The sequence below is a fragment of the Bos indicus x Bos taurus genome, chromosome 9 (genome assembly GCF_003369695.1).
Source record: "Bos indicus x Bos taurus breed Angus x Brahman F1 hybrid chromosome 9, Bos_hybrid_MaternalHap_v2.0, whole genome shotgun sequence".
Classification (NCBI taxonomy): domain Eukaryota; kingdom Metazoa; phylum Chordata; class Mammalia; order Artiodactyla; family Bovidae; genus Bos; species Bos indicus x Bos taurus.
In genome coordinates, this window is record NC_040084.1 from 59789826 (window position 1) to 59804930 (window position 15105).

The following is a 15105-nucleotide window of genomic DNA, read 5'->3' on the forward strand; positions in this document are numbered from 1 at the left end:
CAAGTATAAAATGGACATTTCTTGGCTGTACTACCTGGTTAAAGGCGTTCTTCTAGATCCATCATTTCATGTTTCCAGATTTATTATATTTTTGCTGTTACTGGTTTTTCAGTATTTTAAGGAGTGATTTTATTCGTCTTCCTTGAGGCATTTAGGATAACTAATAATTGGGACATTGAACTCCCAGCTCTAATGATCACCTTTTCCTAAAGGCCAGTGTCTGCAGCTTGTTCTTCCTCACTCCTACAGTTCTCTTTCCCTGAAGGTATTCCATTTCTTTCAGAACAGAACCCATAAAAATCCCAGTTGGTATCTCCCTTCTTCTAGCTGCCCAGGATTTGTAAATATAAAGAGCTTCAGTAATTCAAATTGACCTATGTTTTTAACAGAGTGAATCTGGGCGTTTGAGTTTGGGAGCTTCTCGTGGGAGCAGCGTGGAGAGCTTGCCCCCAACCTCTGAAGGCAAGAGGATGAGTGCCGATATGTCTGAAATAGAAGCCAGGATTGCTGCAACCACAGGTAAAAAGGAAGTAACAGTCTGAAGAGGAACGAAGATGTAGTTTCAGTTGTTTCAGTCATGGGAATGTCAGGGGCTTTTTTGTGTGTGTCCTAAATTTTTTTAAAGCAGGAAGTTGATTTACAATATACTTCCTATGCTTCTAGCAGAAAGCATCTCAAATTCCAGATAAACCAAGCATGATTTGTAAAATTATTAGCATTATAAAATTTAATTTCTTATTACAGATTTTTATCAAATATAATTCAGCTCAATATGAGCTGAAAATCTAAATGAGAAATTGAAATTTAGCCAATACTAGGATGTTTTAGGAGGATTTTGAGTGATTCTACTAGAGTTTTGTGCTGAACTCAAATAATAGCAAATGTTTTGTTTTGAATTTAGCAGAAAAATGTGCTCCAGATCAAAATATGATTTGGCCTTACTGTCTGCTGCTACTCCTTTCAGTGGCAAAAGTAGCTAAGTTTGTGATTAATTCTTTTAATTGTAAAATAAAAGATCATAGTAATTTGATCTGGAAAAAGCTAGTATTTCTCTTCCATTTTGTCAGTACTTAAAATGATTAACTGTGGAAAGACTGGTCAGCACAAAAATAATTACATGTTTTGTTACCTTAGTGGACTTCTAACCTTCTTTTCTAAGCAGGTTCATTTAGTAATGGTGGGTTAAATTGTTTTCTTTCTGATTTCCCTAGAGGTGGAGAGGAACTGATTATAAATACATTTCTATTGTGGAAAATGTAGAAATATAAATTTAAAAAACCTAGTCTTCCATAATTGTCCCACTAAAAAAATAAACACAGAATTTTTGTGTATTTACCTCTAATCTTTTAAACTACATATGTATATACAAGTATATTCCCTAATGTATTAGCATATTTTTTTTAACTTAGCTAACCAGGTTTTGTGGGATTTTGTTTTGTTTTAAGATTGTTTTGGTTTCTTTCTAAAAAGAATATTTTCATTTTGTGTGAAGTTCTTTTAAGAAAGAAGTTGTCCAGAGGACCATCCTAACTCTTCTTGTCTTCAACTAATCTTGGTCACTTATTTATCAGTTAGCATTAGAGTCAGTTAGATATTATAGAATATCCAAAATAACAGTGTCTTTAACACAAAACTTCTTTTCACACACAAATCTGGAGGTAGGCGCCTCAATCTTTGGTGACTGGGTTTCTTCCGTCTCTCTGTGTTACAATCCCTATTGTGTGGCTTTCATCCAGAAGGTGACTTTGTGCTCCATAATGGCTGTTCCAGTCATCACATCCACAGTCCCAGCATCAGGAAGCAGGAGTTAGGGCAAGGGCTACTTTTTCAAAAAGCTTTCACAGAAGTCCCTCCCAACAACTTCCACGTTTATGTCATTGGCCGTAGCAATAGGGTCAGATGGCTCCCTTTGGACCCAAGGGAAGAGGGCATCTGCAGTCTTTTATCTGGGAACATTGCTGTCCTGAGTATAGTTGAGGTTCTGTTGGTAAGAAAAAAGGGGAAAAAAGAGATTGGCTGGTCTCTGCCACATAAATGGAATCTTCAGAAACAGTCAAGTTGAGTGGAGGGAGGTCACTTGAGTCACAGGTGTTTCTGTGTGCAGTGGGGCTGTCACAGTACAGTGTCTGATGAACAGTGTATACAGAAATGCAGCCTAACACTTTGGGAGTCCTTTTCATTTCAGGAATATCATTCAAGTTAGAGCTGCCAAATAGTGATTGCTACCTTAAAACAGGAAGTGTTCTGTACTGTAATAGTAATAATTTTAACATCTGCTAGTGTCAATTTTTTAGTCAGGTACTGGTTTATAATTAATCTTCACAGAAGTCATATTTCACCAGATTAAAGGTAACCACATATATTTAAATAACCCTATCCTTTCTCTGCCTAAATGTGAATAAAACAGATGGGCTGAACATTTGTTGGTGAATTGTCTTACTTTGACAGGTTCATATTTTCCAGCCTTTCAGAACTATTCTGGTTTAGCAGGAATAGACCCTAAACTTTGGAAACTACAATAAATACTCAGTTTATCAGAAGTATGTTTAAACATTTATAATTATAAAAGCATATATATTTCATACTTTGATTCAATAATTATCATATCATCACTGAATTGTACTTTGTAGCACACTTCAAGAAACACCTCATTGAACACATATTCCTGTGTTTGTTTAATTAAAACAAATATGGCAGCATATTTCTTTTTAACTCCTCTTTTCTTCCCACTTTCATTGTAGACCCTCACTGCACATCAGTGGTTGCATTTAGATTATTTCTGTGAAGTGTTGGAAATCTAGCTTTCTCATTACCTGCAGCTTTGTTTGTCTCTGTCCTTTTTTTTTTCCTGCTAATTAAAGCCAGTATGTGAAACATCATGTATTGATAGTTGTTTGCTCCTTAATCACGCCTTGTGTAAGCATGGACAAAGGGTTTGATAGTTCTGCATGCCATCCTGCATGAAGTGTTATTAACACAACTATATGAAAAGTATTCTGTTTTTGTTCACCGTTTTCTGTGTTTCTATTTGTGGTTGTTTGCATGTATACTGTATGTGTGTATTTTTGCAGCCTTTTCCAAGCCTAAACGGGGCCACCGTAAAACCGCTTCATTTGGCAACATTCTGGATGTCCCTGAGACCGTCATAGCAGGTATCATGGACCACCTGGGTTGGTCTAATAGCTGTAAAACCGGAATAATGATTCCTAGTACTTATAAAATGCTTCTTGCTCCAATTTAATAGAATGTGAAAATAGATACCTTGCATGCAGTCCTTAGGGAGACAGATTATAAACTGTACACATTTATCTGCACTGAAGCCAGCTTGGCCAGAAACCTCACATCTCCAAAATTGAGGATGAACTAGAAGGTAAAGTAATAAGCCTTTTCATGAAAGGAGGCATACCAGCCCAGAATTCTGCCAACTTCCTCGCATCTTTTAAATGAGCGGAATAGCTGAACCCAGACCTTTTTTGCACCTAGCAGAAAGAGGAAACAATCCTTTAAAAATACTTGTCCTTGGCTCCTTTTCTTCCTTCATTGCAACTTGGCGGCTCCCTCTTGGCACTCTGTCCCAGCCTCTTTCTGTTGGTAACAAGTAAAATACAAAGTTGAGAAAAGAGTAGCTGAATACTATTTTGCCTTAACCTAGAAAACAGAAACAAAAGCTAAATGAGATTTGCTGTTTTACATGGTATCTTGCCAAATAATTATGGTCACTTCAGATTCCTATGTATTATTAGGAGGATCTTCTTGCAAATTATGTTCTTATACCTAACTCCCACAAGTCTCATAAGGTTAAATTGCTTTCATTTCTTATGGTGATTATCTCATAGATGAATCTAAATCACCATGCCTAGTAGTTCTTGTCTCCTCCAGTAAACTGAAACCTGAGGATAGAGACTATGTCTTTGTTATTTATTATTGATGGCGTCAGCCGCCGTGTCTGGCTCAAGACCTCACACATTGTGTTTAATAAATATGTGCCGATTATGGAAATGACCCATTATTGAGCTCCCAGTGGGTCAGAACCTAGTATACATGTAAAATCTGTAAATCACAGATGTGTATAACACATTTAGCAGTTCTTCGGGCCCATTCCATGGATACAAAACCACCGTATTTCTCGTGTAGTTCTTTGTTACTTTGGTGGTTCAAGTGGTTTATTTTACATTTTCATTGTTGCCCTTCAGAGAATACAGTTAATTTATTCCTCGCATACTTCTATTGAGTCATGGGCTGCTTTCAAAATTAGTAAAGTACTTAGGATCATTTTACTTCTGCCCTGAGAGATACCAAGTTTAAAGGAATAATACACTAACTGAAGAAGCAGCAACGTTTAAATATTCATACTGTTGAGCTCTGATTATCTTAAATGTTTGAGAGTATCAGAAAAATTGAGCCAAATGGCACACTAATCTTAATCTGGGTCTTATGGGTAAACATAAAGAACAGATACACCCACACATAGCGAAGTAGCCAATGATGTATGTGATAATGAGTAGGGAAAAAGAGGAGAAAAACGTTCTCAGAGGTTCTGAGCCAGGGTGAATGTGTGCACCACACCACACCCTGCCAGGGGACATTTGGCACTGTCTGGAAACGTTTATGATTGTCAAAACTAATAGGTGCTACTGACATGGTAGACGGAAGCTGCGTTGCTGGTAAACAGTCTGGAGTGTCTCAGGCAGCCTCCCACAGCCAAGGATTACCCATCCTGAAGTGTCAGCAGTGCCAGGGCTGAAAAACCCTAGTTAGATGTGCTGTGTGGCCTGTAAGGTAGTTTAAAGTACATCAGCTTAACAGCCATTTTACAGATGAAAAAGATCCAATGATGTTGAATGGTTTTCCCAGAGTTACACAGCCAGGATCCCATCGTAGATCTTCTGACACCAGATTACACCCATTTTTTTTGTTTTGTTTGAGTCACAGAAGTTAGAGTAATTCTGTGCTGCTCCTACTTAGGGTTCGTATTAAATTTAACTGAGCTCTTCATCCAGGAGATACTTTTTAATGACATTGGATCCTTATGGGGTCAGGAAAGCTTAATTCTGCTGCTAATTGCCAGAGTACCAATGCTTGTTAAGTGGAAATAGTATTCAGTAATACATTTTATTAAATATTCTTGTTGGGTTTTTTTCCCCAGATATTTAAACATTAACCTAGTAGTTTCGCTTTTTTTAATAAAGGCTGCAACCACTGGAAATGAAATAATTGGACATAAAAGTCAAACCATTAATTTATCCTTAGGTTATATTTTTAAATTAAACATAAAAGATATAACCTGTGCTTTGGGAGTATCTCAACTATCTTACATGGCCATTTTAATTGTAAAGAAGGATGAAATTTAATTCCCTAAATTTCTTAATACCTTTTAGAACTTTTTTACTTGAGGTTGATTCCCTACAAATTCTGTGGTTATATGATCAGACACTTCTTGATATATCCAAACTGGCATTAATTAGCATTGGATCCCAGTTGTAAGCATTTTTAAAATATAAACTATATTTTTCGTCTGTTATGGATAAGTATTTTCAATAATACTTTCCTTTGGCCAAGTGCAATGTACTGAGTTTAATGTACCTCTTGGAATAAACTGCCTCTTTTTATTAGGAGTACTCCTTTAAGCATCAAGTAAGTTTTTAATGTGTATTTATTAGCAGTGTACAAATGTATCATTTTTGAAGTGTTGCCTCTTGCATTTTTAAAAATTTTACCAAGTTTTAAAAGTTTTTAAATAGGCACTGTTACTCTAAAAAAAATTTTTTAATACAATCTTTATAATGACTAAAATGCCTAACCTGGTCATGGGTCAACAAATTTAAATCTTGTTTTTTGCTTGTTCTTCAACACTTAACTGTTAAATACCCTGCCGTCAACAAATGAGGAAGAACAAGCAGTCTGTGGCTAACATCAGCGTTCATCAGTTTAACAGTCTCTCAGGTCATGCAAAAGTGGACCTTTAATACCTCAGGACTTGTGTGGATCAAACTACACAATTTTTTGTACCCTTGCTACCTTGGGCCTGGCTCTGAAAGAGGTATTGGCAACTTTGTTCTGGTTAAGTCTTCCTTCTACTTTGCCCTGCCCACAGAATGGCTGTAAATCTATCTGGCTTCTTTTTAGCAAGCAAGACACATAATAAGAGCAATTGCCAGTACAGTATGACATTTTGCTAACTCTTCATTTGTAGAGAATGTTCTGCCAAATAACTGTGCAACCTAAGCAATGTTAATGTAAATGCAGACATCTCTTACCCATAATTGAAACTATCTGATCTATAGTTTTCTTATCCGTTTTGTGTTTCTTTTATTTAGAGAAAAAAGAGTGGGTGGCAGATTACTGGATTGCTTTAAATTTTTCTAAAGTTTTTTCCTTTAAGATTTTGATAAAAACATGGATTTTTGTTTATTTCGTTCTTTTACTTGGATTTTCTTGACTTTCCCACATTTTGCTTTGTTATTATCCAAGCTTCCAAGGGTCTGTTTTCCCTCCATCTTCATCTCAAATATTCAAATGAGATAGGGATTATGAATTGGGAAACTGTAATACATTTGATAGTAACATTTGATCTGGTGTTAGAAGAATACCTATATTTTACATTTCTTTTAAAATTTCACATGTCAAAGTTAAACAGGTAAAATGTTCAAAAGTTACACAACAAGAACAACAACCTTTTCCAGTTTCATAGAGTAAGAGACTGAGTCGGCTTCCCTGGTAGCTTAGTGGTAAAGAATCCACCTGCCAAAGTAGGAGATGTGGATTCAATTCCTGGATTGGGAAGATCCCCTGGAGAAGGAAATGGTAACTCACTCCAGTATTCTTGCCTGGAAAATCCATGGACAGAGGGGCCTGGGGGGCTACAGTCCATGGAGCTGCAGAAGAGTCCAACTTAACTTAGCAACTAAACAACAAGAGACTGAATAGTTGAAAAATATTTTGTTCATGGCTCTGGTGTCTATTATCAGGGGAGATCAGCAGTCCTGCTCTGGAGTCCTTGTGTGAAGAGTTATAGTACTTAAGAAAGTCAACTGTGATGATAATATATTTTGAAATCCATTGGATGAAAGTACTGTCAGATACATATATACATACCACCTGCAAAAGATTTAATTGAAACATAAGTCTTCTGTACTTTCTCCCTTTCTGTTGTTAAAAAATCCTCATGCATAGTTTATACCAGATCGATTGCTATTATGAAATGAAATAAATTTCCAACATATGATTTGCAAAAGTAAACTATTCCAAATACTGATATTGAATAACTGTTGTAATTATATTATAAAAGATAACTTTTTAAAATGAGCTAAACTGTAGGGTTTTCTAGAATATATTTAAATAGTTTTTAATACTACTGCTATAATATCATACTCAGTGGTTCTGAATTTCTTTTTTAAGTTCAGACTAAATTACAATACTTGGTTTCATTTTAAACACTTGAAATTTTTCTCCTCCATTCTACAGATAAGCACTGCCTTCATGTACTTCTGTTTGAGAAACTTCAACAGTGAGACTCTAGTGTACCTTTTGTTATTTCTAAGCCTGGAATTCAAGATGGTTTAACATTTTAAACTGATAGAACGCTTTGACCAAAAAGCATTATGTACTGTCTTAAGGATTTGCTAGAGAAGGCTGAATATGCAAGTGTTTTGTTGAATCAGTCTTAATACACATAAAATATTTTTGTCCAGGTCTGTGAATTTAATTGACATTTGTTGTTAATAATATTCTTGAAACTGAAAAGAAACTTTAGGCGTCCTTATGGTTTCAGCTGCATTTAGATCTCTTAACTGAGAAAAATTTAATGACTATTCATTCACTTTAAATTTCAGTCAGGTACACTGAGCTCCATTGTATATTGGTTATTTACCAAAAGTGTGATAAGTAGTTAAGTAAAATATGAAAAGTGCCAAGCGATAAGCAGCACAGCATCATTATGAGGAGACCGTGAGGTAAAAGAATTGAGCTTTTCCAGATCTCAAGTTCTTACCTTGCACAGATAGTGTCATTAACACCTGCCTTTGTAGTGTCATTAACACCTGCCTTTGTTTAGGGACACAGAGGCCCGAGGAGAGCTCTTCTGAGATATACTACATCTGCTTCTGCCAACTGCAGACACTACTCCTTCAGTAAAATTCTGTATTTGTGACTAATTAAATCAGATCAGATCAGATCAGTCGCTCAGTCGTGTCCAACTCTTTGCGACCCCATGAATCGCAGCACGCCAGGCCTCCCTGTCCATCACCAACTCCCGGAGGTCACTCAGACTCACGTCCATCGAGTCAGTGATGCCATCTAGCCATCTCATCCTCTGTCGTCCCCTTCTCCTCCTGCCCCCAATCCCTCCCAGCATCAGAGTCTTTTCCAATGAGTCAACTTTTCGCATGAGGTGGCCAAAGTACTGGAGTTTCAGCTTTAGCATCATTCCCTCCAAAGAAATCCCAGGGCTGATCTCCTTCAGAGTGGACTGGTTGGATCTCCTTGCAGTCCAAGGGACCCTCAAGAGTCTTCTCCAACACCACAGTTCAAAAGCATCAATTCTTCGGGGCTCAGCCTTCTTCACAGTCCAACTCTCACATCCATACATGACCACAGGAAATACCATAGCCTTGACTAGACGAACCTTTGTTGGCAAAGTAATGTCTCTGCTTTTCAATATGCTATCTAGGTTGGTCATAACTTTCCTTCCAAGGAGTAAGCGTCTTTTAATTTCATGGCTGCAGTCACCATCTGCAGTGATTTTGGAGCCCAGAAAAATAAAGTCTGACACTGTTTCCACTGTTTCCCCATCTATTTCCCAGGAAGTGGTGGGACCGGATGCCATGATCTTCGTTTTCTGAATATTGAGCTTTAAGCCAACTTTTTCACTCTCCACTTTCACTTTCATCAAGAGGCTTTTGAGTTCCTCTTCACTATCTGCCATAAGGGTGGTGTCATCTGCATATCTGAGGTTATTGGTACTTCTCCCGGCAATCTTGATTCCAGCTTGTGTTTCTTCCAGGCCAGCATTTCTCATGATGTACTCTGCATGTAAGTTAAATAAACAGGGTGAAATAGGAAAGTGCATATAACTTTACAGGAAATATTTTGGTCGTCTTTTTCCACCTTATTGTAGTCTACCAAGATCACTTTTTAAAATATAAAAAGGATAAGTGTCCCATAATTTTTAATATTCAAAACTTAACAAATATCAAAATTTCCAACATTTTGATTAAAAGATGTCTCCAAGAAAATGTGTTGATTTTTACATGATTAATGTCTTTAGAAAATTGGAACCTAGAAAAATGTAAGTAGTTTAGGTAAGGAAACTGATAAGAAAAACCACAGGAATGACTCTCTGGGTCCTAAGCCAGCAGTCTCTGGAAGGACTCCGATGACTTTCAAATACCAGCTCAAGAAATCAGTTATACATAAAAAGAACAGCTTTTTGGAGAGATGGATTTTGTTTATGTTGTAAAAGCAATTGCCCTATAAGCTGCTGTTCCAACCACCCTTTTAGGGATGGGGAAGAAGGCAGGCTTAGGGATATAGTAAATTCCTTTTGTTGCTCTTAGAAAAGTTATTTTTTAAAATATCCTTTGTTCCCTGTCAGAAGTCCTGAACGTTCCAAAATTCATTACAGATTAAAAAACTCAAGACATCATTTATAACTTCCATATTTTTTGATTAAGCATTGACAATATGATATCATATTGTCCCTTATTTCTACTTTTTTCCTTTATACTGCTGTGTTTAATACAGGTATGCACATATTAAAGAATCATGAAAAAATGTAAAGTAAATGAGTTTCTAAATTAGTGTTTAGTTACCAAAAATTCAGAGTCAGTCTAAATTTACTGAGCACACACTCAGTAATTTTCATTTATGATAATAGGAGCTTGATGTTTTTTACATTCATATTTCTAAATTATGGCTTGAAACTTAATATTGGAGCAACAAGTATTTGTTGATTGCAATCCTTTTTTGCTTCGTCTGAACTGTATGCCAGATGGTTTCTGCCATGGTTATGCTGATGAAAATGCATTGCCTAGTATTGCTTGCTTTTGACTCATGCTGTAGCTTATAGATTTCTCATTTTATGGCATCTGTTAACTGTCAGTTCTCCTTTCCCCTACTTAAAACTTTTTATTCCCCTTTCCTCCCCTTCTCCCCACCCCCTCTCCCTTAGAGCTTGTCTTTGTTGTTATTGCAATGGTGATGTAATGATTTTCAGACACATGTGCTGGGTGGTTCCCCAGATTCACAAATGTTGCTAATCTGAAAAGAGAATTCCAGACACTTTTACAAGCCTGTCTCATCTCAGCTAATTTTAGAATGATTGTGTTGAATGAAATGTGCCTGAAATTGCTCATTAGTCATGGTAGTGGGGATCCTTTTTGTCCTCAGGAAAATGGGGATAATTAAAAGTTTTCAGAGAAATATCTTAGTGTGCCTGATTCCATAAATGTGCAGTTTGTTGTTATGTCAATTTGTAATTGAAAGTTGGAGCTTGGAATAAAAAGAAATGTGAAGTAACTTTAAGATTATGCAAAGAATTCTAAAACATAGCTTTAAATACAAAAGAGTTATACTTTCGAGGATAGCTATAAATTTGAGTTTTTATATTCACTGCACGTACTATTGCATTAAACATTATTCTTCTGTTGTAAGGTCCTTTTAGTGTATGTACAAAATAGTAGGGTCACCTTGATTAAGATGCTAGGATATATTGGTTTAAAATAAGATAGTGAAGGTTATGGAGATATAAAATTTTAAGAATGAATTCTGTCGGCTGATCAGGCCACAACTATTAGAGTATGTGGTCTGAGCGCTGCCCACTATTACATAATACGGTCTTCAGAGTCAAAAGAATTTTGACTATTGTGTCAGCTGTTACTCATAGTATTTTGGTGTTTCCTTTTAGACAGCTGATCTCTCATCTTAGAAAATAACTGTGTAAACAGCCCTATTCCCAAATAGAAGTGCTGAGTGAAGCTATTGTTCACCCGATGTTGCTGAAGACTTGGATTTGTCTGGTTCTTTCATAAACTGGTTTTTAAGTCAGTTATGTTTAGCATGGAAGTTCCTGAAGCAGGGTTAACACACTAGCCCATTTCAACAACCTGTATATTTGAGAACGGAATGAGAGTCATTCATCTCCACTAGGAATTAAGAGTTGTTGTTCACAAATAATAAATTACTAGATTCTGACAAAGACTAATGGGATTAGGTAAGTGTGACTCAGTGCAATAAATTCAAGCCTAAGCATCCTTTTAAGCTCTGAAACGAACAAGGTACTGCTGTTGGTTAAAGCCAGTCATGGCTCACAACTTGCTAGCTGTCTTGCTGTAGAAACTGTAACGTAAGGCCCTTGAAATAGATGCCGTCATCAGCCCCAGCCCCCAAGCAGTCATCTATTTAAGTACATGACAGAAGATGGTGGAAGAGAATTCAGCAGCTCTTCGTGTGGTAGGGGTGGTTATTGTATTAGGACAGACTTTATTGTAAGCCAGCAGCTTTTGAGTTAAAATACTATAGCGGTTTCTCTTTCTTTCCTTACATCTTTCTTTCTCTTTTAACAATGAACACACTTGTTTTTCTCACATTCTGTGTAGATCCAAGGAGCAACAAATTCCAGCTTCCTACTGTAGCAGTTAAACCCTTCTTGTCTCTGAATAGATTTCAGTATTTTAATTTTTTATTATTTTTTTAAAAGGCAACGGGCAGCCAAGACGTAGATCCATCCAAGACTTGACTGTTACTGGAACAGATCCTGGTCAGGTAAGACTTAATATTCGAATTCTCTGTCTTTGAAGATGAGCGATGGGCACAAATCAAAAATTAACTGGAATATGTATCCTCTGCAAAATAAGTTTTATAAGTTGACCTAAAATAATAATGGAGAAATTCATTATCATCAACTTAAATATGTAAGGGGAAAAAAGTATAAATGCCATTATTAACTTGAATCTAAGCAGAGACGGGTTAATTCAGTAGTGCTATGTGTGTATTATGTGGTTTTCATACATGCTTTAATAAGGAAGTATTCAGTTTTGTACTTGGGACAATTTGTCATTAACACTGTCCTCCAAAATATATCATTAGTGTTAACCTCCTTTTTACTAAAGAGATTAAGTATTCCCCCAATAAAGATGTCACTTCTCTGGGGTCACAGGCACTGATATACCTGGTGGACTCTAACTAATCTTTTACTTTGTCATATCCGCTAGATTTACATTTTTAAACATCCTTAAGCCAGTATTTACTAAGCAAATGTATGAACTCTAGCAGGGCTTCTGTCCCAGTTGTTAAGGGTTTTATTCTTCATCTTTGTATTTCTGGATGTTCTTCTAAACTCCCTTTACCTCTTTGAAGATGTCCCAGACAGTGCTGCAGTTTAAGCCATTATTGAACAGGTGCAGAGTTTTAACCAACCAAGTATATAAAGTAGCAATCATTGCCTTTTTTATTATTTACATCAATACCTAACATGTATAATTTATATCATATTCTTAAAATGAAGTGAGAACTAATTATGAGGTTTTGTTGTTGATTTGCTTTCAGTTGTGCCGAAATAAATTTTAATACTGTAGCATGCATCTGAAGTGATAAAAATACCGCATAAAAAATTACAGGATTATGTGTTAAAACCAATGCAATTTAATTTCTGGTAAAACGTGTTAGTATTTTTCATCTTAAAAGGTGTTTATTATTACTTCTTTTTTATAACATGCTTGAAATTTTAGAGATTCTTTGTAGTTGTTAATAAAAATTTGAAAGCCTTTTCTAGCCATCAACTAACTTAACTAACAGAAACTTCTTGAGATATTTAAAAAATAATATCTTTGATCTTCACTTATATCTGGAAATATTTCTCATAATGCCCACACACACCTTCAAATTCATATATGTACAGCTATATGCATATGCACACATATATGCATAAAATAAATATGTATAATACTAATTTATTATGATATTAAGTGATCCTAAATCTTAATTTTATTAATTTAATAGCATCTTTTTCAGTATATCTGCTTTTGAGAGATCTCAGAACTTTTGAATGAAATTTCCCACTCTCTCCCCCTCAAATACTTCAAGCATTAATCAGGGCATTTAGTAATAGATAGCTTGACATCTGGTATTCGCTTTGATCCCTTAAAGGTTTGATGAACTCAGCCTTTTTAATGCTGTTTACTATTGCCATTGACATTCCAGTTATGAAAAACTCTAGCAAAGTATTCTCCCTTTGATTAAGAATGAGAGGCTTGCTCTAAGACAGCTCAGGAGCATCTGCCAGTGCTTTTTCTCTGTGTTCTAGGATAAAGGCATCACTGTATTTCAGGACTGACCTCACCATACCAAGCCTTACTTATTTGCTCACAAATCCTGTATGGCCTGAGACTTTGATCACTACTATTTGCATGTATATTTATGTGTACATGAGATAGTAAAACACTGGAACTGAGGCAGACTTGCATGAACTGTCACTGAATACTCCAAAGGTTTAGAATAAGGGGGAATTTGATACAGTGGTAAAATTCATTGTGAAACAGGTTCTATAGAACCATTGCCTAGCCAGTGTTAAAATTGATCCACTCATTCAGGATTACTTACATATGACAACCTTAAAATGCCTAATATCCAGTTAGGGATGAGAGTGACAAATAGTAATCTTAATATGCTGTGAAAACGTTTTCCCCTGAAAATGTTATTTATGATAAATGACCATTAAATCTTTCTAATTACTCATGAAAATAACATTATTTGGAGAGGAAAAGTATGCAAATCTGGATTTTCAAAATTGAAGGTATAGTTGTTTTTAAAGTCTGGCTAAGCAGTGATTAAACAGATGCATAGGGGTTTTTTTGGTTTGTTTTGGCCATGGAAATTGATAAAGAACATAAAAGTATTTGCCCAGCCAGTACAATCATCAGAGGAAAAGAGAGTTTCCTGATGAAGTTCAATATTATATCTCATAGAGGAAAGTGATCGGATAGGTGTTTCTACTTTGCCTCTTGATTCAAGATTGATCTTAATAAAATCATTTAAAGTTTTCATCTGTCAACTAAAATTGGCAATTTTTATACTGCCATTTCTATGGAGAGGAGGAATGTGAACATAGCAAGCTTCTTAATTAAAAGTGCTTGTGTAATGTTCATGTAAAAGATTGAATCCACACAGCATACATCTCACTTTTAAATTAACTGAGGTTTTTATTAATTCAGGAAGCTCATTAAGCATATGTAATGGATCTGGCCTCCATTTGAGAAAAAAGCCACCCCTGATGTCGAGGAACTGATCTCATACTAAAGCCTTGGTGTTGTAAGAAGCTGGAAATAAACAGTATCTCAGAACACCAGTAGACAAAGTGACTCTGAGATCATGAAAAATGAGACAAAACAGGGCCATTTTACAGTGTTGTCTAAGCACAGATGGAAAACAAGATCACTGTGCCACCCACAGAAAACCAAACACTGCCCTCTCACGGCAGATATGAGTGCCTGCTGCTGTTCTACTAGTTAGCAGCTTTACCCTTACTCTGCTCTGCCCTCCTGGTAGAATTGCCACTGCTTTCTGACAGTAGCCAATCTAGAGTGAACCCCTCCTTCCTTGTGGCCTCCTTCAAATCACTCACCAAAAGCCTAAATCCTCTAGTAAGTGAAAGTGAAGTCGCTCAGTTGTGTCCAACTCTTTGCGACCCCATGGACACCAGGCTTCTCCGTCCATAGGGTTTTCTAGGCAAGAGTTACTGGAGTGGGTTGCCATTTCCTTCTCCAGAGAATCTTTCCGACCCAGGGATCGAACCCAGGTCTCCCGCATTGTAGACAGATGCTTTACCGTCTGAGCCACCCTAAAACCTTACTGAAACACCCCCAAAGTGCCTTGGGGGAGAGTGCTTTGCTTTACTGCAACAGATACTAATGGAGAAGGCAGTGGCACCCCACTCCAGTACTCTTGCCTGGAAAATCCCATGGGTGGAGGAGCCTGGGAGGCTGCAGTCCATGGGGTCGCGAAGAGTCAGACATGACTGAGCGACTTCACTTTCACTTTTCACTTTCATGCTTTGGAGAAGGAAATAGCAGCCCACTCCAGTATTTTTGCCTGGAGAATCCCAGGGACGGG

The 15105-nt window shown here is 36.6% G+C and overlaps 1 protein-coding gene across 2 annotated transcripts in view; it reads left to right on the forward strand.

Annotated features, from left to right (window-relative positions):
- MAP3K7 (mitogen-activated protein kinase kinase kinase 7) overlaps nt 1-15105 on the forward strand; it is a 66213-nt gene that overhangs the window by 35121 nt on the left and 15987 nt on the right. Inside the window, exons 11-13 of one of the 2 annotated variants that reach the window (XM_027551384.1) lie at nt 390-519; nt 3072-3152; nt 11696-11760. In XM_027551384.1, coding sequence (XP_027407185.1) covers nt 390-519; nt 3072-3152; nt 11696-11760 — 276 coding nt within the window. The remainder of the gene's footprint in view (nt 1-389; nt 520-3071; nt 3153-11695; nt 11761-15105) is intronic. The other variant, XM_027551385.1, reaches the window with a different exon arrangement.